This window comes from Pterocles gutturalis, unplaced genomic scaffold, assembly GCF_000699245.1.
Source record: "Pterocles gutturalis isolate BGI_N339 unplaced genomic scaffold, ASM69924v1 scaffold9547, whole genome shotgun sequence".
Taxonomy (NCBI): Eukaryota; Metazoa; Chordata; class Aves; order Pterocliformes; family Pteroclidae; genus Pterocles; species Pterocles gutturalis.
In genome coordinates, this window is record NW_010112753.1 from 25255 (window position 1) to 51531 (window position 26277).

Here is a 26277-nt window from a genome sequence, read left to right on the forward strand (position 1 = left end):
AAGTTTTATTTTTTCCCTTCTTTTTGAAAAAAAAAAAGTTTAGGACTAAGTAAAGACACCATGTAAGGGTGGATTTTCCACCCAGTCCACATAAACTCCTGTTGATAAAACACATTTTTATTTTTGCCTCTGAAACCTCCATGACATTTCAGGTTTGGAGAAGCAATTTCTCTCATGAGTTTTAATTAGAAACGCTAGGACAGGAAACATGCTCTTTTTAAAACTGAGTCCTCTAGAAGGCTCATTTATCAACTCTGCAGAGTTCCTATATAAGCATATTTTCTTTCAATAAGCAGTATAGAGTGACTACTTCAGGTCTGGTTTGACAAAGTTTCCTTGAGGACAATGACACTTAATATTCTTCAAAATTTGCCATAGACTTGTAACAGAGAAGACAATCTCTCATTAACACTTCAAATCCATAAAAATCCTAGCTGTTCTCATTATCAGGCCCTGCTAATTGAAGACGCACACACTAAGGTGATCTGAGGCAGTTCCAAGTGGTGTCATGCCCCACAGACTTCGGTCACAGCAAATATGAGCAAAACATGGAGAGATGATACAGAAAGCAAGGGAAGGAAGTGATCTAGCAATTCTTAGACCTTGTTTGTGTGAGCAAAAAAAATACAATAAATATCACCTTATAGTATGAGGATTAAGCTACCAGATGAAGTATTTATATTAAATATACTCCAGTGATTTATAGGACATGACTTACACTTGGCAGGAAACTAGCTGAAGTTGTACATCTCACAAACTTTCACCGTTTCCTTGCCCTCCATGTTCCTGCCCCTGCTAAGTCTTCCCTAAAAAATACCCCAATTAAACTCTTCAGCAGCTGAAAAAAGAAACAAACCAAATAATCCTGACTTACTGCTTCTGATTTGGGAGGCACTGGAGGTGGAGGTAGGGAAACATCTGAAGACTTTGTGGTTGCCCCGACAGTCGCAGGCATAGGTAGCGATGTGGTACCGCACTTTGATCGGAAAGACCCTCTGTAGTTGTCACATTTGTTCTTCTCACTTAGCGAGCGAGTCAGAGACTGGTCACCAGCCTTTCCAGACCCTTGGTCTAACCACAGCTCTTCGTAAGGAAGTTCTGGTTTTGTAGGCAGAAACATCGATTCTTCACTAACTTCAGGAAAAAGGTAATCGCTGCTACTGTCACCAGACTCCTGGTACTGAAGACCATCGTGAGAGAAGAGGGCCCACTCGTTACACAAGTCCCTGCAGCCATGGAGGTTCACTTCACTGTTCCCATGCAAGTTGTTTCCATAGACGCACACCGAGAGCCGGTGGAAGGACTGCGTAAGTTCGTCCCGCGCGTAGCTGAGGGAGTTTGGCACATGGCTGTGCCCCGGGCACCGGCTCTTTTTTGGGCTCTTGCAATCTTCATTCCAGTCGGTTTTCACGTCTCGCACGGCACGGGAATACTCATCTATGTCAAACTGCTCCTGGCATACATTAAACCAGTGCTGAATGAGGGTTTCATGCCACAGCTCCCCCTTCACCAGACTGTCGGGTAGAGTAAATTTCGGAAGCGTCAAGTGCAAGGGAAAATGCATGGGAATAATTTTGTTGCCACGAAGCACGCAACAAACCACCACAGTCTTGGTTTGAATGTTGACGAACTTGTATCTGTGCCCTTCACGGATAAAATGCAGGTCATAAGGGTTTCTTGGTGTAGGACTTGGCACAGTCACATTAACAGGTAACCTGGTTTTTTCTACTATATTGCGAATCGTGTGCTCACCTTCTTGCATCTGCACCTCCAACGGGCTGCGGGTGCTAAACTTGCCCTTACACTGGAAAGGGAGACTGATGCTTTCGTTGGTCCTGTGGTTCATGCAGATGAGGCAGGGCATTTTGCCTCTGCCTAGCTTACTAATTGAATTAAGTTTCCCAATTTTTTTGAAGATGGTGTTGAGTCGTGACTTCTCCTTAGAAGATTTTGCATAAAGGATTTCTGCTTGCCCCATTAAAGTGAGCTCATCCCCAGTACTAAGGGTAATGTTGTAAACCTCAGTGTCTTCATTGCATTCACCTGAAGCCACCTGCAAAATAATAACAAAAAATTGTTTTTCCCTCTCTGAAGATAACACTTCAAATCATATAAAATCTATTGAGACTGAACTTACAGGACTATGTATTGGGAGAAACTAAACTAATTTTATTTGAACAGTTGAGCAGTCAAATGCAAGGTGTTTAACCTGAAGCTCGGCCAAGTAACCTTTTTTTTTATTGTTCTGCACATTCCTGGATCTTACTTGAGGGGAAACAGCCACCTGAAACTGTCAAAGAAGGTATGAGAACAAACTTAGCCAACGTTTAAAGAAAGGACATATCCATATATCCTGGCAATTCAGATAGCCACTTGTGTCATACCGCTATGACAGAGCATGTCTGCATTCCCCTGGGTATCTTTTGCCTGCCCCTTGTTTTCATTGTTTACTAGAACTTATTTTCCAGGCTCTTGAGGGAAGCAAACCACTTCTTTCACCATCTTTAGCTCCCTGAGGAGCAGAAAAGGTGATTCCATCATTATGGATGACGCATATCCCTTTGATCTCTTCCAGGCTAGGGGGAATGACAGATGACATCTATTCCCTGAAGGAGAAGTCAAGAATATCGGTCTATCCCATGTGCCTAACTCCCTCTCTGCTTTGCTCTCCTAGTCATAGACTTCCTTCCTCATTCTTTGATCATAACTGCAATTAAAAAGATTAACATATGCATAGCCATGTGTGTGCTTTTCTAGTATGGAAATTGAACTGTGAAAAAAAAAAAAAAGCAAAACACATGTCCAAGGCTCATTTGTTCCTGAAGTTTTTTCCTTAAGACTAGAATAACTCTTTACAGACAAGATTGCTTTGCTTTGTAATTGAGTAGTTTAATGGGAAAAGCCCTTTTCAGGGACCTAACAGAACCCACCCAGCTCTTCCTCAGCAGCAGCAGATACCTACTCATAAAATAAGGTGCATCAGAAAAATGCTACTGGCCTGTTAATAGACCATTTTATTCAGAAATATGGAACATACTAAAAAAACTGCAAATGAAAACATACACTAAAATAGTACATCCCTTCTTCACCTCTGCAACCCTTAAAGACTTCATGGAGCAGTGTGAAGTTCAAACTCCAGGCTTCAAATTCAGGTATCATCACAGAACAGCCACTGCATGAAATCAAGGCTGTAATTCCCACCAGTTAATAACTGAGAAGTGCTGCTTTCACTTCCCCACGATCTGCAATTCACCTGTATTTGTAAAGTTGTGATCTTCTTGTGCAAGCCTTTCAGAGCAAAGGCACAGGCAGCTCAGCTGACGTGTGCTGCCTTAGCACTTCAGTCTCAGGCTTCCGGAGAGGAAGTCATTCAAGCCCTGAATTATCTGAACAAACACTAATTGGTCTAATGCAGGAAACTACTAGGACCTTATGGTACATAATACTCATTCACAGTTCACACCACTGGCCAGCAAGTATTTTGAAACACCACGACGTGAAAGGAAAGCACTTGAGGTTTCTCTGCTGATAACACCGGCATGACGCTGGTTGCTGGTTTCTCCTCAAAACCGCCACAGAGCGCTGCGTCTGAGCTGCGGCTGCGGAGCCCTGCCTTCGGTGGAGCTGACACGGGCTGAGGACGCACAGCACTCGGTGGATTTACTGTTTAACCCCCTTTCTCTTTCTGAGAGGACACGTTCTGTAAGACTGTCGGTTTCTGTTCTGTAAGAATATCAGTTTCTGGCATCGATAAGACCCCACAAACGCCTTCTTTGGACAATGTGAGTTATGCTGTCAGATATTTAACTCCAGACAGTACGGTTACAGCTTTTTCTCGCTTCCTGCGGGACAGGGGCCAGAGCGAGGGAGGTGTCTCAGCCTGCGGCTGTGGGAGCTCCTGCTCAGCCAGCTTGCAGTTCCCTGGGGACTCACAAACAAACAAGCCACTGTAGAACGAAACAGTGGGTCAGATGTGAAACCACAGAGGTAACTCGCTGGCCGACCTTCACAACCAAGGTCTCACTGAGCAGCTGCTTATTAATGGCATCCATTTCAACCAGCCAAATAACAAATGGATTTTCAGATTCAACAGACATGTTTAAAGACAAAATTATTCCCAATTAAAAAAATCTGGGAAACATTCTGTGATTTTTTTTTTATTTTTAAATATAGTCACAAGATAATAACAGGTGAAATAAAGCTGAATTTTACTGTGCTGGAACAAAAGAAAAAATCATGCCACAGTTCTAGTGTGGCACTCTGAGAAAAATACTGTTATGTACTCTTCCTTCTGAACAAAAATATAAGGCATCATCTGCTGTCCAAAATTGTAATTAAAATATGAAAAAGTGAAATGAAAAGTCTAAAACTGTACAACTTTATCCCTATCTACTAAACCCTACTATGGCAATGTTAAGGCTGCTGGTACACCTCAGTAGGCTAAGGACATTTTAAAATGTAAGTTCCGAAAGTCAAGAAAGCTAACTCTTCTCTTCTTGTATTAGGTTAATTTATTCATTACCACATGCTAATTAACTTTATAAAGCATACATAGTAGGTGAATATGTGTTCCAGAACATTAGCAATGAATATATACCACACATATCATATATAATATCAATATATATTGTACCATACATAGAAATCACCCTAAAATAATCTAGAAACTCATGAAACAGATATTGCTAAATTTTTGTTTCTCAGATTACATAGCTAAGTGATGTTTACTTTGCCCTTGTAGCAATGATCTATGAAAATCAAACTTGCTCTGTCCTGTTCATTCAAACATTTCACTTTATCAGTGGCCACAAGACTTACAAAAACATCAACAAAGGGCCACGGACTTTACCATGGGACATCAGGTGAGAAATGTAGAATCCTCCAGGTTGGACAGGACCCCCAGAGCCATCTAGTCCAATCTGCTCCTCAAAGCAGGTGCAGTTATGGCAGTCTGCTCGGGGCCATGTCCAGCTAAATTTTTAGTTTCTCCAGAGATGGAGAATGCACATTTTCTCTGGGCAACCTCCTTCTGTGTTCAACCACCCTTTTTTTTTTTTTTTTCTTATATTGGAGCAGAATTCTTATGTTTCAACTTGTGCCTTTTGTTTCTTGTCCCTCCACTGGGCACCTCAGTTGAGTCTGTCTGTCTTCTTTATATCCTCCCATTAGGTAGGTAGGCACAGCAGAAAGATCTTCCCTCAGCCCTCGACGTTGAACAAACCCAGATCTCACTGCCTCTCCAAATACGTAATCTGCTGCAGCCCCCTGACCATCTTGCTATACTGGGCTTGCTCCCACATGTCAACACCTTCCTTGTTTTAGTGGGTGTTCGGAAAAAAAAGCTGTTTCCGAAACTGGAAGAAATATTCCAACCGTAGCATCACAAGTGCTTAATGATGGGGAAAAATCAACATCCTCAACTTGCTGGCTACACTCTTGCTTACACAGCTCAATATGCTGTTGGCCACCTTTGCCACACCACCACTACTGTCTACCAGGTGCCCCTCAGATGTTTTCCACACAGACACTTTCTAGCCCATCAGTCTGTTGCAGGTCTTATGGCATCCCAGGCGCTGGGCTTTGCACCTGCCTTCGGTGAACTTCACAGGGCGCTCATCAGCCCAGGCATCACCCAAGCACAGCAGCTCCTCAGAACAGATTTGATTTCACGCCAAATAGCACACTTCAGGATGACGTGATCTGGGAGAAAGTGCATATCACAAATTATTAAGCAGTTAAGGCAGTCCAGAACACCGACTGACACAGAAATAACTGCTAGAATCTCCTCACTATTCTGAAGAACAGATAATGTTACAGAAGGCAGAAAGCACGTGAGAAGCCTTCATTCAGCTGCAGAACACACCTGGGAGGGCCAGCTCCGGTCCCAGTGTGGCTCCACTCTGCCCTACACGTTCAGCTCACTTTCCCCCTCCTTCTTTGCCCACACTCGAGCAATGCTCTTGACTCCTTTGGGACTTCTGCCAGGTTTGGTTTTGAGCCTTCAGGTGCGATGACTTTGCAACAGGTAGGAAGCTGAGACTTCCTGAAGGAATAGGAGGAAGGAAGGTAGGACAATACATTTTCCTCAAATGTCTCCATAGTGGGAACGTACCCTCATGGTTTAATTTTTTGTGTGCCCCCTCCTCACATCTTCTATTTAAACCAGGAATTCTTCACTGGACAATCCCAGTGCAACAACATGCAGCAGTAACCATCATACCTCCAGTTGCTGTCATTATCTGATAAACACAAAAGTCTCCTCCAGTTATTAAACTACCAGCCTTGGGAGCATTCTGAGACAATTCCTTCCCCAAACACGTTTATGTGCATGGCTGCTCTCTCTGTTTTACACATCGTAACAACGATGCTTTATGCATCGTAATGACTCCGGCAGTTTTACTTCCCCCTTGCCCCTCTTTTGCCCTTCCAAGCCAATTTTCACTTTCTGCTAATAGGTGAGACTGATCAGTGCTCCTAGCTCTGTGGCAGAAGCAGTGCTTGTCACACTACACTCCACAGCCATCTAGAAATCACTAGCAGATGTTCAAATGGAACAACTAATGCAGAGGACGCACAGAACCAGACCCTACTCCATGCTATACTTACTCTCTGCCTCCCTACTGCCAGATGTTGATCCATTCTAACAGTTCAGTATTGATGGCAGGATGCAACCAGAAAGGTTACTGGCTTACAGACATCTTATCAAACACACTGCAAAACAGAAGTCATTATAATGTTCTACATTTGAAGACTCCCACAATTCAGTAACAATTCAGAAGCCAATTACATAACCTGCAGAAGACAGGCACCAGGAAAGTGACGAATGATTATCTAGGAAACATGTTCTTTTGGGAAAGCTCAATTATATTGTTTCTTTTGCTTAAAGAATGGTGTTATCAAAATCTATTTTTCTGAGTTAACCTGAGTCAATATCCTGTCTGGCCTCCAATTGTTCTAATTTGTTATAGTTTGAAGTAGAAGTCTTTAATCACTTGGACACATATGAACCCCTTATAAAAATGATTTGTAGCTTCACATTGCTTGTTATACCTGCTAGATTTTATTAGAGTAATGCAAGCATTGCATTAATTTTAAAAATACACAGTTAGGATTTTTTGTGGTAGAGTTCTTTTTAACTGTGAGGTCTCTGATTCACAATTACTGCATACAGATTTTACTATTAAAGCCAAAGGACCAATCAAAGCACTACATATATATAAATATAGGTAATATAGACTATATATATTAATTATCTTTACAAGCCACAAAAAGTGGATATACATTTTAAAAATATAAACCAAAGAGTCTTCAGAAGACCTACTACCAGAAAAAAGCTAATTTTCTGAAGGAAGTTGACTAAATTCAGTGAGACAGTATCCCATTTTTCTTTTATAAGCATCTGTCTCCCAAGACAGAATCAGCAAGTACAACTCTTCATGTTAGTATACGTGCACTTCCCCCTCACCTGAGGGGCACTTTGCCTTGATCTCTACATTAAAAGCTGCCTTCAGTGCTGTTTAAGGATGTCTCAAACAAATCAGTGTTCCAAAAATGACCCAAAATGTGACAGGTAAAACCACTGAGCTCTATGAAGCATCTCTTCAAGTAGGATGAGGGGAAGGACAGCTCACGAAGCCACTGCGAGGCAATGGCACCCACTATCCAGGCTCCTTTCAGAGCAGAAACCCACCAGCAGGTACATCGATGTAGGCATGAAGCAGCAGGTCTGCTTCTCTCTGTCAAGCCATGCACCAGATGCTGGAAGAAAGGCAGCCCCAGTGCTGCAATTGCTTGCAAATTTGGAGCTAGAATCCACACACGAACTGATTTCAGGAAAGTCGCTATTGGCAGCCTTTAAAAATGCCCATGTAGATTACAACCTTCTACATATGTGCTTTTTGGAAACTCAGGGCAAGTTTATCAGAGCCAACAGAATTGCAATCAAATCAGGAGATCAGTTTTGCTCTACTGTACTGCATTAACATTTGACAAAAAAAAAAAAAAAAAAAAAAAGGCAAAGTTTTCACTATAGATTTACCTCTGTCAAATGCTCACTGTATGGGCCATCACTGTCAAACCACTGTGGAAAAAGGATTACACCAAAAAAACCAAAAACTAAACCAAAACCAAATCGGGTATCAAAACTTAACACCAGCCAAACAATGTCTTTGATAGGAAAGAAAAGAATCATTACAGGGTTAATGAACTAACCCACCTCTCCGTCCTGGAAAGGCTCTGCGAACAGCTTCACAGCCTCTCCTGGGAGACCGAGTGATATCTTCAGGACAAAAACGATATCCCAGAAGGTTTGAAGGGTCCTGCAACACTAAGCGGTCTGGTTTTTAGAGAGCAGGAATTCATGGCTTGTCCAATCTATCAGACAATATTGTTATTTTTTTAAGAGAATGTTTTGTGAATTGCCCTTGGTATGATGTGGGATTTCTGCTCCTGGTTTTAAGTCTTAATGCAATAGCTTCCTGGGTATTTGTACAGACTGCCACCTGTATGGGACCAGAGCATCTAACTGCAGAAACCTACTGCTGTCAGTTCAGCAAAAACTAGGGCCCTGGGGTAGCTCAACTGTCTTAATGTTTTTCTTCCTAGCATAGAGAATAAAAAAATTCTCATCTTTGTAGCAGAATACTGTTACCTAAGAAAAATTCTCTGCCGTTATGCACTGAATATTAATACAAAAAGTAATCACCTAGCTGGTCAGGGAAGAAAATACAGAATGCCTCTAATTTTAAATTAGGAATAGGTTAAATACCTATTGACTGAGTGAAATCAGCTTATTCCCAGAACACTCTAAATTGCTGTGCCTGCAGATGCTGCTGGCCACCAGTACCTGAGACACATACAGTACTGACACATACGTACATCCAAAGAAATTACCAGAAGTAGTTTTAGCCATTGCAAAAGTTTTGTTTAATCTAAAATATTTGTTTGCTGTTCTGGGAAAAGTGACTCCACCTTCCATCATGTGTTACAGCCCTCCTTCAAATATCTGTCAGCGCACTGTCTAGGAAGCCTGCCTAGCTGCAAAACCGTGGGGAAGGAGGAAAGGGAGACCCATCTCCCCTGCCTCCCCCAGGACAAGGTAGCTTATTTTTCCTTTTAACAACTGACACAATAAGTAAAAATAAAGCAACCCCCTTGGAGAAGATCCCTCAGACTGTCACAGCGAGAAGGCAGATCACTGAATGGCAGCATTAGCGGCTGCTCTGGCAGGATTTTGCAGAAAGAGTCACATGGAGGAGCAAGGTTCGCACCAAGTCAAACCGTAACAGTGGCATATTGGCACGTGCAGACAGACATCAACAAGCACAGACAAAACCATGCAGTGACTGTGTGGTGTAACTCTACAGGCTCTTTCTTCAAAAATTATGTATGAAAGACTTGAGTGTTTGGAATAAGAAAAAATTCCCAGACTTCAGAGTTCCTCCTCATCTTGGCTCCTTCATCAGATATTTCAAGCTTTTTTTTTTTTTTTTCCTTTCTGTATCAGATTACCTACCTTCTGATATTCTCTTCTGAACTTAAACGGGCACACTGCATTGGACAGAAATCAAGCGTACTTAGTGTTCCTCCCTTTGCGCTAATCAGTTTGACAGGATCTCCCTTATATTAAAATTTTAGTGTACATAATTCTCTTGCATGTAAAGGGTTATTAAACACGTTAATAAATTCTGTTAAGTTCATTTATATTTTGGAAGATGATAACTTTGGAACAGACTTCTGTGAAACTGGAAAAACTGCCAAGAGAAATACTGCCAAGATAACTGTGTAACTAGGTTAAACCTGGATTATTATTATTACTGTTATTTACATTAAGGAGTATCACTATAACATCTTTTAAAAATGATTTGATATCTAACAGTAAGCTATGCTTTATTCTCAGTTTGCTAAATATGACAAAGAGTTTTAAAAACACTCATGTTAAACTCAAGACACAACATTTTACATTTAAACAAGCCTGCAGATATATTTTCCCCCAATAAAATCAAAGCTTCACATTTTACTCTCTTGATTTGGTCACTGATCAACTGAGAAATAACGGCACAGCACTGGATAAGGCTAGCAGTCCCAAGGTAAGACTGATCTTCCTGGGTAGAAATGAAAATTTCTTCTTGCCTTGATTTGCCCCAACTACATCCTAAACATACAAAAGCGTCCCAACTCTCTCATGTAGCCATAATTCACGAAAGGCTCTGTTTTATGGGTTCAGGTTAATGGAGAGCAGAAATTCAAACAACCTACTGTCTTGAAAGGCATGAGTCTGTGTTGCTAAATGAATAAAACTGATGAGCTCTCACACTTACAGCAGTCTTCAGCTACTTTGTTCCACCCCTATAAAAATTGCAGACTAGTTGGTGTTCCCCAACTCTAGCGGTGCAAGAAAGAGAAAAAGTCATTAAAAGGCTGCTATAAAAACCTCACAACATAGAGAGCAGGAAACTCTCTATTAGTTTTGCAGCAGCAGTATCAACCAGTTTCCCCTGTAGGGTACACGATGTGGATCTGCGCCATTGCATCCCAGCTCTAGGATGCTCTGCAACCAGTCTCAGGTGGTGTTATCAACTGAAGCAAACCAGACGAGCCTGAAGACCACCCTGCTCTGTTAGCAGAGCTGACACCCCTGACTGAAAGATTCATGTCACACATGTTGGTAGGACAAGGTAGAACAAGTACTCGCTTCATTGTGTCATGCCACGGCAGTGCAATGCGTCTGGTGACAGCAAGCCCTCTTGTGCTCATGGGACTGCTGACCCTTTGATGAGCTCAAGAGGCATGCACATGCAAACACACACATAGATCAAGCGTGTCTTTTTTTTTGTTTGTTTGTTTTATTCACAACGCTATCTAGCTGCAGTAATTTTGAGACAAGCAAGCCCATCACTTCACCCTGCGTGCTCTCTGAGAACAAGGCTTTCTGGACAGGGATTTGAGCAGCTGCTGCTTAGCAGAGAATAAAATTCAGACTGCGGGAGGGGGAAACAAACAACATTTGTTTGAAATCTGGCAGGAGCATCCTAATTAGATGAGTTATTGGATGGATCATCAGGATTGCTCCCCAAAGTGTCATAGGACAGGAGACCCCTTAGAGGACATGTTGATTTAAGACTTCAAAAATGATCCCGAAGAGCACCATCACTGCATGCAGAGCACTAAAGGCTCGTTTGTCTCAAAAATCACACTTCCCACACAGCGCCGTTGCTCACTTGCCATGTATATAAAGGTTGCAACAGTTAATCATTTAAACAGAGATAAATATTTATTCAGGGACTACCTTAACGTTGAATGTTATTTCCTCCATGACGTAAACTCGTTCAGGAAATGCTTTAGCCACCTCCTCCACACTGTTAAAATACTGCACTGGCTCCTTAATATCTCGGTCTTGTTCCAGCAGCTTAAACTGCCCTGAAAACAAATGATAAACAGAAGAGTTGTAAGATATTTATATTGGACAACTGTCACTGTGGCAACTGCTGGCTCAACTTCTTCATCATTTTGCTCGGTCAATTTTTCCGGTTCTTAGCAGCCAAACAAGAAGACCAAAGATTGCAGAGAGTCTCCTGAACCTGCTGTGAAAGACACCCACAGTTTCACCAGGTTGGAACAAAAAGAACATGTGGGAGCTAAAGTTAAATTAAAAAAGATCCTTTTATCACATGCTCTCTAGAAACAGTAAATAGCCATGGAGGAATTTGTGTTTCTGTACTTAATCTGGTGTAACAGTATCTGTACAGATAGCATTTTTTGGCCCGTATATTAAAGGCTATACAGAAAGGAAACACACCCTCTACTATAAACCCCAAAACAATAAACATAGGGGGTTTGTTTTTGCTTTTAGCATCATCAAACAGCTATTAAAAAAATGCTAGGCTAAAACCCTTTCCCCCTAGGCTTCCCTAAGGGTGGAATAGCACCGAACTTTCCTTAATTATAAACTAAGCCCTTTAAGAACTTTAACTAACGTAAGAAATAAAACCATACACATTTAAAACCCTTTTGAAGGTGGTCGCCTTCAGAAGAGCATTAAAAACAAGTGTTTCTTGCTGACTTTACCTCCCCCCAGCATGAAAACCTTGGCTACTTTCTAAGTCTTGTAAAAGGCAAGAACTAACGCGGAGGCAGCTGCCTCAGGCAGACCTGCCAGGGACAGCCAGGCACATCACTCACCTCTGTGCACCACCAACACACAGTTCAAAAGCTTTCTTTTATAAATACAGCAATAACAAAAGCTTAGATGGACACAGTTACTGCTTGTATGACGTAAAATCAATGGAGCAACCTTACCAAACTTAGGAACATTAATTACTACCAAGTTAAAGGCTGGTCTTAGCAAGAAAATAGCACAGCAAGACCTAGAAACAACTCCAGAAAACAAGAAAAAGGCTGAGTATAATCAATGGTTAGTGCATCTCCTGTAAATCATATTCTAAAATTAGCAATGCAGACAGCCACTGGATTATTGTTTCCAAGCAGTGCTCAACTTCATTAAAATACATCGAATACATCAGGATGTCAGCCACCTACAGAAATTTTTCTCACTCCTTCAGCATTTTTGTGCACATGCACAACACCCTGCTGCCCCTATATATCCCATCAGACTTGAGACTTTTGTGACATGTTTGGAGAATTCACCCACACTAAATTATTTCAGGCCATCTAGCAACAGAGGAGGAAATTAACGAAACCTCAGGAAGTCCTGATGCCCCATGAGAAAGACCTGTCTCGCCACCCCAACGGGTGTGAACATGAGCACAGCGAGAGAGGTGCGGGACCAAGAGGCTCAGCTCCTCCACCCAACCCCAGCACCCTGCTGACAGAGCCACACTGTTTAACTCAGGGACTGTGGTTGTAAGCCTAAACATCTCCTCACAAGATGGAAGACTTCCTTTTATTCCCTTCCATACGTTTTGTCTTTCCAAAGCAACTGCAGTAACTTTGAATTATTATGAGCAGGGGAACTAAAGATGTTGGTACTTCCAACTAAGAGACTGTATTTTGCAACTGTTTAATAACCTCCATCACACTTCAAAAATCAGCTGCCTTGGAGTTTTCCTAACTTTGTCTTTGCTTCAGGACACACTACTATTTGACATTCAGCCAAGACAATTCATGTGCTTCAAAGACCAACACCAGGGTAGAAGCAGCAGGACCTTTGGTCTGACATACCGAAGCCATTCCTGTAGTATATTACGGCAATGTATTTGACTGCAGGAATGGCTTTGTCAGGTCAGACCAATGGTCTGCCTTGTGCAGGATTCTGCTTCAGACAGGAGCCAACAACAGCTTATGCGTAAGGAGGACTTCAGGCACCATTAGCAATACCCTTCAGAGTCTCCTCCGCACCTCTAGGAGGAACGCATGGCTCCAGGATGCCCAGAGCAGGGAAGAGGTTTCTTTGGGCTTAGTAGCTCCAGAGGTTTACTTCCCTGTAAATTTGTTTAATTGCTTACTGAAGGTATCTAAAACTTTCATTGTTGACATACCCCCTATCTTGAAAAATTCTTTCCCAGACTTGACACTGCCTCCAGGATTAAAACCAGACATTTTAGGAGTGACAAAGCTACATCTGGCAGACACTTGGAGCAGCCATAGGAAACCTTACAGTGGGCAAGCAGTTGGAAAAACACTTTACACACTCAATAGAAACATGCCAGTATCCTGAAGCTGAATTCCTTCCCTTGTCTGCTGCAAGCCCCTTTCAGTGTAAAGCAATAGAGAGGCCAGGCAGCCGGCACCGCTGCGCTCAGGGAATCTGGACAATAAGCAGCCAAGTGCTCAGTCAACCAAAGCTGGAAATCGTGTTGTGACTGATGTCCAAGGTGCAGACAGGGAGAGATGAAGAGAGGATGACTGCTTTTTAATCTCCAGCCTGCCATACAGACCACATAAGTCCTCATTTCAGGATTTCCCTGTTAGCCACAGCCTAACCAAGAGGAAGATGCATTCCCCAGTGCCACAGGTCCTCCTCCCTGCAGGGACTCTCCCTTCCTGCAAAGGAAATTCAGGAGTAGAGAGGAGACGAGTGAAGTCAGACCTCCTGCATGGAGTCAGGACATGCCAGGACATCATGGAGCAGCAGGGACTATGAGCTGTACCAGGGAGCACCTGACAGTGCAGAAAAACTACTACTCCAGAGTGCACAGCCACTGATGGTATTTCACAGAGAGTCACTAAGGGCAAAGATGTTCTTAAATTTTACAGAAATCATCACACAGTGTTAGTTCTCCACGGGCTGACTGGAGGCTGTTGCTCTCTCCTGCTTTCTTATGAATTGCTCCTCAGGGAGCATTACTGTCCTCTGACTACCGACACAGCCACCTGGCTGCAACCCTGACTGATGCCCAGTTTGGGATCCAGGGGTCTGATATGCAGGACTCCCAGCTGTGGTTACTGTTTAAGGCAAGCTCTGATTACAATTTATAATACTTTAAGCTCCCTGAAGAAAAAAAAAAAAACCCAAACCCACAGCAAGTTTGAGTCACCTCAGACAAATCTAAATCTAGTGGGGCTACTTCTGATTTAACACTCCTCCCTTATGTGCAGAACACAACTGAATAAAAAACTGTGTAGTCTCCATGCAGTATTGTACAACTGTGAAATTTTGCTAGTTCAGAAAGAATTTGAGAACCTCACTTCAGAGTGGAAACCGAGCTGGGCACAGTAACAAGGCATGAATTCACATGAACACAGAAGGAAAACAACGTATCGAATAATAATACATTATATGAACAAGACTCATCTAGCACTTTGAATGAGATGGTGGTCTTTAATTCTGTGTTTTCTAGTTACTCTGTTTGGAAGCATAATAATTCTATTTTACTATGATTGTTACATATTTAACAAGAGATTGCAATCCAAACTTCTACAAAAAAAGTCCCTAATTCCTCAGCACAGAAGAAATGCTTTAGGCTGTGAGCAACTGGGAGTAGGGTCTGCTATGTATTGTCGAATTACACATGTTCTCGTAAAAAAAATAAAAAAAAATCAGCTGGGGCTTTGCTTCGGTACAAAGAGATGCTCAGAACTGTCTATGTCGCTATCCTTGCCATCCTCCCCTTCCTTCAGCTGTGCTGTGCAAACACAAAGCCGTTTATGCCTTCACTGCTAATAAGCAGCAGTTCACAAGGAGGTTGACTACAGAGGAGTACACACAGATCTCAAAGCATATAATAGAAGGGCAGCATTAATCTCCCCCTGTTACGAAACCAAGAAGTATGCTGTGCATGGGAGCTATCACAGACGGATGTTAAAATGCCTCTTCTTTGGAAAAGATGGTTTATAACTCCAGATCTTCTATAGACAGCTTTTTGAAACTTATTTCCTCACTGAAAAAGGCAGACTTTTTTATTGGAAGGATAGAAAGAAGGGCTGAAGAGGGGACTGCAATACACGTTTGAGCCAGATGTCAAGTAACTAACTAATGGGGAGGAAGGAGACAATTTCTTATTATGTTTCTCCCTGGTCTCTACTCAAGCTGCCATAAAAAAGATGGCATGGCTGAAATACAAGTTAAATGGACATAAGTCTGGCTTGACTGCAAGTTAAAGTGGAATTTTATTACACTTTGCAAGAGGGAAGATTTCATTGGGAGACTTTACAAAACTGACAGTGAGCTTAAACAAATCACAACACCATTTAACTGTGTGTCAATTGGGAATTTAACAAAAAAATAAAAGAAAATCTAAAGCTAAAACTATACTTTAATGAAAATATCCCCATCTCACTAGCACAAAAAGAATAATGAAATGCTCCTCTAGTAAATCAGTGCAGGTTCAGAAAGATCAAGGATTTGTAATACCTACATGGTCCACCGAGCAGGTGTCGTTACTCCTTTGCAGCCAAATGCAAGGCAGTAATGAACGACTACTGCAAGCCTTATATTTCTTTATCTTTCAGCCAGGCCTCTGGCAGGCACAGTATTGGAACAGTTTCATCCTAGTATATATTATCTCTGCAGATTATGAATTCTTATTTCCCTCTGAAGGTGCTTACAGCAAAGACAGTAAATCCACTGCTGCTGGAAATGAGTCCGGAAAGATAAAAAGGCAGGGAAAGACCTAAACCAGGGCTTATCCTCCAGTCTATGGAGGCATTTATTAAAACTCGGCAGGAGCAGGAAGATAAGTCCATCTTCCCTCTTGCCAGAAGTTGGTCCTGCAACACCTGGGAGCAGGGGCATTAGCCAGCCCTTTCAGTTCCAGCCTTCACGTTGCTTCTGCTGCCTCCTCTGCTTTAGCTCTTGCAGGCTCACGTACATTCACAGCTCAAACCCACCTCATACAGGTTATTTCTGTAATATAAATTGCCTGGTTTTCACAGCAACTTACCCCTCACCTCCAAATAGTCCAGCCATTTCTAAGACTTCATAATGTTTCCAAGACAGAAACTCACTTTGTACTGTGTTTGTACTGTGCCTAGACCAAGGCAGTCCTTATCTATGGCAAGGGTTCACAGACCGAACAGTCAAGTTTTCAGGAATATCAAAGGATGAGAGCATGTACATGCTCATGTATCAAAAAGAAAATCTGATAAAAGAAATTCTATAGAAAAAAAGTAGCTGCATGTCATCAGTAGGAAACATGGAAAGTCACTGAAACATCTGCTCAATTGTGCTCGCTGTTAACTGTTTCTTCAAGGAGGCAGAAGTTGTATTGACTTTCAGCAGCTTTGATTATTTAGTAAGTCTCAAATCTCTCTATGTGAGACTGCATGCAAAGCCCAGCGCTTCTCAAGAACGCGCAGATGGCACAGCAGGGTAGGAAAAGTACTGCAGAGGTTTATGTTCCATATTATTTGTTGACTGCTGCCTGCATTTCAGTATTTCAAAGAACAGCAGAGCTGTTTCAAGAAGAAAAGGCTCTCTACCTGCCAGAATAACACCATTTTGGAAAAAGATGGTCTACATTTTTCAGCATTCCCATTCATTAAGCTGATAGGAAATAACTTTGTTTTCCTCCTCAAGAAGATGATCGTTGATATAACTGAGCGCAACTGAAGAGCATAAACAAGACATAATAAAGAAAGGCACAGAGAGGTGGGTTGCTATATATCAGGGAGAATGCAGTTGCATGCATTGGAAAGTACACTTCAGCATGCCTGGTTCTTAGATGCACCCGCAGAGTCTTCAGCTGACAGTGTACACAATTGCCCTCAACACCCGATGTAGAATGAAATTTGTCTCAGTGGAGGATGATGGAAGGAAATCTCAGTTTATGTCTTCACTCGTCACGCCACCAACTAGATCACACGGTAGATGCATTTTGTCCCTACCAAATCCTTAGCCAAGGCAGCCAGTCAAGAGTGAGCATGGCAACCCGACGACTCTAAAATAATAGATTAAGACATAATCCTAACACTGCAGCCTACATTTATCTTTTTTAAATCAGTTTTTTATTTAAATTGACATTTGACAAAGTGTTTCTGCATAGAACCTACACATAGCATTTTGTTGTTTCAGGAAATATTGTCTTGGCAATGGCTGTAGCTGTCTAGACCCAAAAAAAGGGAGGAAAAAAAGAATTCATCACAATCTCTGATACAGCTATTCTGTGACTAACTGGAACCAAGGTGTAAAGTTAATATTGCAGCTCTTTTGGAGACCTGTCAGTAGGTAAATGTGAAAAGATTTGGCAGACATGAAGAAGAAAGAACAAATGGTAAATGTCTTGCTTCACTTTTGTCATCTTCCAGCTGCTTGAAACTTAGCAGATCCTCTGGAGTAGTTGAGCTCCCATGTCTCCACTGCAGGAGGGACAGGGCATGGGGGAAAAGACTCATTACAGAGCAAAACTGCAAGTATAAACGGAATTACAGAATGTTGTTTTCAACAATGGGAGCAGACAGCAGTCTGCAAACGAGCTAGTGCAGCCAGGCTCACAGCCCTGCTGCCCATGGAGAGGACAGGAAAGCGAATCACCTGCTCCATCACCGCTCGGCTCCCCATCGAAGGAGCTACTGAGTTCATCTCAGGTTGGGACTTGGCAGCAAAATAAGATGGATGCAGTGCTATGGTAAACTCATTCCCTCAGTCAAAGAAAGAGCAAGACAACCCAAAGGTACAGGTTATCTGCTACACTGAGAACTTCTATAAGCTACATTAAAAATAAACAAACAAAAAACAGAAAAAGAGAAAAAAAAAGGTGTGAGGGGCAGAGGGAAGTTTTTCTGAGTTATTCATAATAAATTCTTTATTTTCATATTGTAGCCTGCTGAAAGAAATGATAAAAGGGTGGAGAATACAGCAGGAAAATATACAACAAGAGTCTTAGGTTCACAGCTTCCAAAGGGTAACTACTGGGCCACAAACTAGAAAAGCTACAATTGATTCTTGCATTAGAATCACTGTGAAATAGCTATTAAACAGACTTTGAAATACTGCTTCTGTTTTTTAAGAGCTGCCTGTCTGTACTTTTCCTTGAGAGGAGGGAGAAAGGGGAAGAAGAGGACCTCCCATGTCCCCATCTGTACCCAATCTTCTGGAAATTTTGGGAATGTATTAAAAAACCAGATGAAACGTGAACTAGAGACATATCTAAGTAAACAAATACAATCAGAATTCATCAAGCATACTGGAGCTAAACTTATGGCACTGCAAAGGAGAGGGCAAGGCACAAAGGCACATTCAGTCAGTAGAGATTGTGCAACATTTCATAGGGAGGGAGTCCTTCAGAATGAATAGTTCCACTTCTCGGAAGTATTTTGAAGATTTTGAAGCCTTAAATGCCTTTATTCCTTTCTGTGTTATGCCTGCAGCACAAATACCCATTCAACCAAGAGAGAATGATTCAGGCATCACAACCTGGTGAGACATGTTGAAGCAGAGCACCAGCACGCTGACACATCACCTGTGCATACGCATATATGCTGTTGGAGAGATCAAGGAAGGGAATCCAACCACGTTTCCCACACAGCAACGCAATGCTTGCTAATCAAAACCTCTAATCCTATGCTGGCAAAGCAAAGGGGATGGTACAGCCTAGCACTCTCTTTTCTCTTATCTTACTTTTATGACTCTTAAGTAGCAAAACAAACAAAAAAAAAAACCCCAAACTGATTCTGTTGGCAGTATAACAAAGAAAAATCAGTTCAAATGGTGACTGATGATAGCTTAAAGGAGATGTAACTCACAGATACTGCATGAGAAGGAATTTTAGGTTACAGATGATGTAAAAAGACAGACAGGGAAAACAAGCCTAACCTCTAACCTTTGTTTCATAAGTTATTATCATCACAAATACAAGATTACCAAAATGAAATGTTCCATTTTAAGGAGTCACATGTTTGAGTGTCTGGACCGTAAATTAACTAGATTTAACTTACTCACTGGGTTATCATTGATCTAACTTGTAATTAACATCATTTATTCCTTTCCCATGGGCTGCCAGCAGACTCCAAGAATATTCCACAGGCAGCATGTTAGTTCACACACTCAAGCGACCATGCAGAGGACTCTGATGACTACTGCACCAACTTTCCTAACTGCTATTAACAAAGGCCGTTGCTAGTTTCCTGTTGAACAGCAAGAGTAAAAAGACGTGCACATGAAGATGTTCTCCTGTGAATAACAGAGCTTATCCACATCATTGCACAAAAAAGCATCAAGAGAGAAAAGCTACAAAAGCCCAACTAAATCAACCCAGAGCCTGCATGAAGCAGTGTTGAGATAACTACGTTTAACAGCAGCTGCCCGATGACAAAAGCTTTTCTTACGTGACTACGAGCACTGTTTCCTTGGTACTAGTGTGGAGGCCCACCTAGACCTCAGTTATGAAAATGGTTAAGAGTCACTAAAAGCTTATGGCTCTGGGCAGCTACAGCAGCATCCAGGATCCTTATGAGAACATCTGCTGGAATTGCCTGCCACCAGAAAGGAAAATTGGATTAGAAGGTTGTCGCGGTTTTAAAAGCCACCACACACTCTTAGCATTACAGGAGCCACCACTGCAGCCCCTCCCTCACTACCAGAGCAGACTTGGACCTAAGTTAGATACGTCAATGCAAGCTGAAGAGCAAACCTTGCACTGGATAGCAGACGTGTCCCTTAGCAGCATCTTCCATTGCTCTGCCTACGCAGATTTTCACATTTTAAAGAAAAGAGATTACATACATTTAAAATTAAGAGGCAGCACAGGGTTAATATGCCTTTGGAATTATTCTTAACTAGGTGATCTCCCAGATCATCAGTATACACTCATCCCAAGACATTCATCAAAAGAACAGGGGTGTCTACGATAGATTAACATTTAATTAAATCACAGAAGAAAGTTAAGATGAGAGTAACAGACCAAACTCCTAGTTAACATTTGAAATTAATATTACCAGTTCCAAGCAGGTTCAAACAGGCCATGTTAGAATACCTGTGAAAGGTTAGCCAAGCATGCTGGGATTGTATATCACAGCTGCATCAAAAATTTCTGCCTTTACACCACAGATTCCCCCAACTCACTAACGCTGATTTCAGCAGAAATTATGAATGTGTGAGAATATCAGATTTCCTCTTTCATGCAGAAGGAGCAAAATCCCATTTTTCATTAAAACAACATTTGTGATATTTACCATGAGGAAAACACAGTAGTATCACAAATTTGTTCTGTTTGGGCTGATGTCCCTAACAGCAATGATGCAGTTGAGGTTCATAATCCGCATGACTCTAGGTGCTGAATGAGTACAGAAACCCAACTTCATCCTTCTCCCACTTTAGAGGACCCCTCCTCCTGGGAGATCCACAAGGGAAGAAACCTTTCTTCCCTTTCACTCTCACCATTTTGGTTGCTAAAGAGTGAACTTTAGCTTCTTGTGTCAATGAAAGAAACTGGCGTATTTTCTAAGGGCAGCAATATTTCACGACCTGAGATCAGTGCAGCTATAGTTGAACAGAATTATTTTACTTACTTTCAGTGTCTAAATTTGTTCAAAAAACTAAAGAGGAATTTGGCACTGACGGAAAGTTAAAGTATTTTAAACACAAACTGTACTTACAAAGAGCAGTTTAATCTATCTCCTGATTACCAGTGGACTCAAGTAAATGATGATATTTGAGGTTAAGATAAAATCCAGACAGCATTCAAAAAAGAAAACCCATCCACCAGCGGCAACAGAGAAACCTTACACCGACAGATGAGAGAGGTTTCATTCTCAGAGCAACAACTGAGCTTGGACAGAGGCTTAATAATTTCAGGGGCCAAAAATTTGATTGCATTGAAGCAGTAAACTTTTGCAATTTAGAAACTACCAGGTGTCAACCTCTATGTCAGGCCTTCTCTGAATTGTATTACTTCACTTTGTTGGTTAAATAACTGGAGAGAGTTGCAATTGTAGGGAGGAAGTTAAGATGTGCAGAAGCATATTTTTGGTCATAATATAGACTGCAGAGATTCTAACTGTAAGTGACTTTGGATTTACACCAGACATAACTTTCTGGATTTGGTAGCCATCTCTTAAAAAAATAAACTTGACAGAATGAAAGTGGCTTTTCCAAACAACTTCATACACATTCTTCTATTTCTTGGCAAGTCAAAGCTTTGGCTAAAATAACAGCAGCAACTGCTGAGCTTCATCATTAACTTCGCCTTACTGAGCAACAGCTTTTATTTATTTATTTTGCAAAAGCTTCGAAGTCAACACTCACCAAAACTCAGTGCAAAGACACTTTCTTCACTCACAAACCCACCACCCTTTATGCTTTCTGCTCTTTTGCTGACAGATCTTTTTCCTCCTGCTACTCCCACATGAGTATCCCCATTTCTATGGCCTGTCTTTAGCGTCATTCACTGCTTTCCTGCTCGCTGAGCAGCCTTTTGTGTCTTTTGGGCTCTGACCCCATCCCATGCTCAGTGGGTTGCAGCGTGAGTGTAGGACGGTGTGTAGTGAAATATTCCACCCGAGGAGGATGGTCACGTCAACAGTCCTGCCTCTGGCAGGCACTTGCACTGCCATAAACAAAGCTAAAGAAAAAGTGCATTCACGGAGCAGAAATCTTGAAAATGTACGTAGATCAATTCCATATAAAAAGTGCTTTTGTTTCCTGTTCAGGAACAGGTTTTTTAATTAACTGAATGGGAGGAGCTGTAAAAACCAGGAACAACGACTGAGTCAGCAGCTCAGTCAGTTCTTAGTAGCTTACAGGGCTTTACATGAGACAAAATAAACATATTTCATTCAGAGCTAGACATTTTTATCAATGCGTAGAGAGACTTCAAGAGCTTGGCTTGTTAGCCTGAAAGACCGTCTGTGCATTATAGAGCAGCTTATTGTTTCAAAGCTCCTATCTCATTTGATTGCTGAATATACATGTGGCTTACAATCTCTAGCAGAGTCTGTATTTTCTTCTTCCTTCTCTCTTCCTCAACTTAAATCTACTGAAGGATTGCACTCAAATTACTGGAGAACCTATCACTCAAATAGTTCCCAACATTTGTGTATCAGCAATGGAAAGCAGGGGTTGCTGTGCTTCTATGTGATTAAAAAGGCAATTTTCTTAGGAAAGGTACTATCACTTTGTATTTTCAGTGGCCAGTGCAGACTGTAGCTTGGCTTATGCATTAAGAAAGTGTTTAAATTAGAAAGGAATTCAATTTATTATAGCTCTGACCACCAGTAATCGTGAGGAAGTTCTGAAAAACAAGTTCACTTTACTTCTGGAACAAATTAGACAATATATTTAAGACTGAAATGAAGCCAATTACCAAAGAAACTCCTTAATTACACAATAGATCTGGTTTAGTCTGCTAAAGTGTCTTGTCAAGGAGAGTATTCAGTGTTAAGTACATTTATACTACAGCTAAAACCATATAAAAGAGAATTAAAAAAAGTGTGAAGACAAAATAACACACAATCTGGAAATTACCTTAAATGACATACAAGTAGTAGCTGATGCTCCAAAAATTCTGTCATCTGTAACACTGGAATATCTATCAAGCATGCAAACATTTCTGATTTTTTTGGTTTAGGACCAGCAGCCATGTCTATATCATCACCTCAGTTGAGAAGCAGAAGGTGTTTTGATACCTGTATTCCACATGAGGGAAGCCATCTCTTCGCTCACTTTGTACGAATGCAACAGACTCTGTCAGAATTGTTTGTCTGGTTTCTAGTACAAGAGGACATTGATTCAGCATTGTGCAGTTTATCTATGAAGCAGACAAAGCTCTCAATAACAGCTCAAGATGAATGAAGACAGCTTTTAATAATGAGAATTTTGGAATATGTTCCCAGCCTGTGCTAATGTGTCACCAAGAAAAAAAAAAAGGAAAAGAGGAGATAGTGGGTGAAGGTGATGGAGGGAAAAGGTGGGTAAGAGTACACTGCTTCAGCACTGACACTTCATTTAATTTTCACCGCTACTCAAGAAGCCAACAAAGATGATAAATCTAAAATTCAGATCTAAGCAAGATACGCATCTGCTTCAGTTCTCTTCCGTCACACATATTTTGTTTCATTACCGCAAATAAGGTGTGTACCATCTAAACCCCTCTCTGGCAGTTCAGATTATCATAGCTGAATCCAAAAGGTATAAAAAAATCCCAGAATGCCCAGCCAACTCTTCCCTCTTGTAAGATGTCTGCCAGGTTGCTGAGAGCCAAATGAAACCAGATAGTAGAGGCAGCCTAGCCTAAAAGATCTCGACAGAAGATAAATGCTACAGACTACACACAGGGTGATTTAATTTAAACAGTGTTTTTAGAAGACTACTTAGGGGATTTTGTTTTCTCCATGGAAATTATAATTAATGATTTAAAGAGTTGCACTATGCCTTGCTAATACTTTCTAAAATGCTATTGAATATTTATCCCATTTGTGTTTCTAGTGAAACCTTCTCACTAATATTGGCTTGGGGCATCTGTGGTTGAAAGCCATTTTTGCACCAACGCCATGTTGTAGCCTTTCACAGAACGGGCTGTGAAGCGGTAATTATCAGAGTGGTTGGCCGCTTACTTGTCTTTGAATGCACATGGACTTCCCCAGCTGCTGAATTATAAGAAGATATTTTATTACATACTGATTTCTAAGTACACAAGCTAACATTAGCAGCTGCAAACACTCCAGACAAATTCTGTGCTTTAAACTTCTGCAAAAGAACTTTAGTTTTAAAATCAGGTGATCTTAAATCTACCTCAGGTATTAAGAGAAATACTATTAATATATTTGGTTACAAAAAAAAAAGTTATTCCTTGAATAATAAAACTAAATCGATACTGGACAGTTTGTCATAGCACACAGATTTAAGGTTGTGAAGATGCCATGGATGTAAAAAAAGGATATTAGGATTTCAGACACTTAGAATTGGTTACTATAGATATTCAGAAAGAGATGATGATACTTAGAGACCAGAAAAAATGGGACATCCCAAGCTAAAAGCAACTCAAGACCAAAAACTATCAAAAGATCAGTCTCTAGCAGAGTTATCAAAAGTATTGAAAAAGTTTTCCCAACAGCTTAACGCTCCCTCAGAAAAATTGCTATTTCAGTTGAGATTTAGGAAGCAGAAAGGTAAACAAAGTTAAGAAACTTTGAAATTACATGAATTCCGCTCCTTAAAGCGGTAATTTCCTAAAACAGTGCTTTCCTCCTGTTTTCAACTGCACTGCTGCATACCCAGCAAGAGCAAAAGCCAACATCATACCTGGCCTCCCACACACCGAGCCTCCACAGACATACCGCAAAAGTTCACTGGGAGAAGAGTCACTTGCTCCAAGGCAGCACCCCAACGCTTGTCTCATCCCTCCAGCCTGTCACCTCCTTCCACCATGCTGAGCTGCCTTGAGGGGACTGAGTGTCTGCTCCTCCAAAACTCTGCCATCGAAAGTGACTGTCTTGACCACCACTGAACTTGCTAAATACCTATAAAAGTTACTGAATGCCTTACCGACAGATTTCTCTTCACCATGCCCTAGCATTGCACTCCTGCCTGCTACAGGCTCCTTATGGCTGAGCGGGCAGCTCAGTTGCCAACTCCAGGAACACTCGGTTGAGCCAACTCTCTAAAAGCTGCATGCCAGCTGAAGCAAGGTTTTCCTTGGACAGCAGTCAGAAAACCACTCTGCACACTTTCCATCTGATTCATATTAAACAAGCTTTACGATAGCCCAACACCACAAAGCAACAAGTGTCTGCAATACGTTAAAAAGGTGGCTATGCTTCATTTTCTACTGTAGAGAAGACACATAGCTAAGACGAAAAAAGGTCGACAAGTGTCACATCTGTTATCACACGCATCTGCTTCCTCGAGCCAGCACGCCTGACAGCAGAAGGCAGATACCGCAGCGCTGGGTTTCATCCTCAGCAGCACAAGACATCTTCCTGGGGCTCCAGGCACTTGGAACTTGGTTGCTATCGCACGCTGGGCTGCTGCTCCTTCCCCGCTACCGTTAAACGAGCAAGGCAGCACACGCTGTGATCTTACCTGTCCCTTGTGCTGTGTGGGCAGGCTCTACGTGCCTTGCTTCCAGGGTTTCTAGGGGAAAGTCTAAGCCCATGTCAGACAGCTGATCTGTGAAGCCTGCACACACCTTTGAGCAGAGCTGAAGGCTCAGCATAGCCTTTTATATTTTACTTGCTTCTTGCCCAGCAAACATGCACCAATTCCTCCCTGCTCCCCCTCTCCCTTGCTCAGAATTATTTCCCTCTGAAGAAAGGAAAAGCAAGCAAATGAGGATGTTAAAAATATCTTCTGCGATTCTCCTCTAGGAAGTAGTACAGTGGTTAATCAGTCTGACCCAAATTTCATAGCAAATGTATGAGACATACAGTAAAGAAACCTACACTACTCAAAATGTTTTTTTTCTTCTGCCATTAAAAAAAAGCTTTAGAGTTAATATTAATGTTGAGAAAAATGAAAGTTAGAAAGCATTATTCCCAGAGTAATAACAGAGGATGAATTTATCTATGACCATATAGCACACCATTCTAATAATCAGCAAAAAAAAGGAAGGTTAATTAGTCAATAAATTGAGCCAGATACCAGTCCTGCACTACAGAAAAGCTACAACTTACACATACCAGAAATATCAAACCACACACTTACAGTCTTCGTGCAAGATAACAGCATGAAGCACTATGGGCTAATCCAGAAACACCAGACAATTTAATTACACTTCCTACTGAAAAATTAAACCATATGTATACTTCATCAGATTAAGCTTTCTAACATGTTTCTGCTTTTGATAGGCAACATCTGTCTCAAAATGAGATTTTTGTTTCCCTTATGAAATCCAATTCCACCTCCAGAGCCAAACTCAAGCAGCATCGATGGAAAAGTGAGGGAAA

The 26277-nt window shown here is 41.5% G+C and overlaps 1 protein-coding gene across 1 annotated transcript in view; it reads right to left on the minus strand.

Moving 5' to 3' along the window:
• GAREM (GRB2 associated, regulator of MAPK1) overlaps nt 1-26277 on the minus strand; it is a gene marked incomplete at its 5' end in the record, with an annotated part of 73110 nt that overhangs the window by 8578 nt on the left and 38255 nt on the right. Inside the window, 2 exons of the mRNA XM_010074180.1 lie at nt 875-2053; nt 11288-11418. Of these exons, the coding sequence (XP_010072482.1) occupies nt 875-2053; nt 11288-11418 (1310 nt within the window). The remainder of the gene's footprint in view (nt 1-874; nt 2054-11287; nt 11419-26277) is intronic.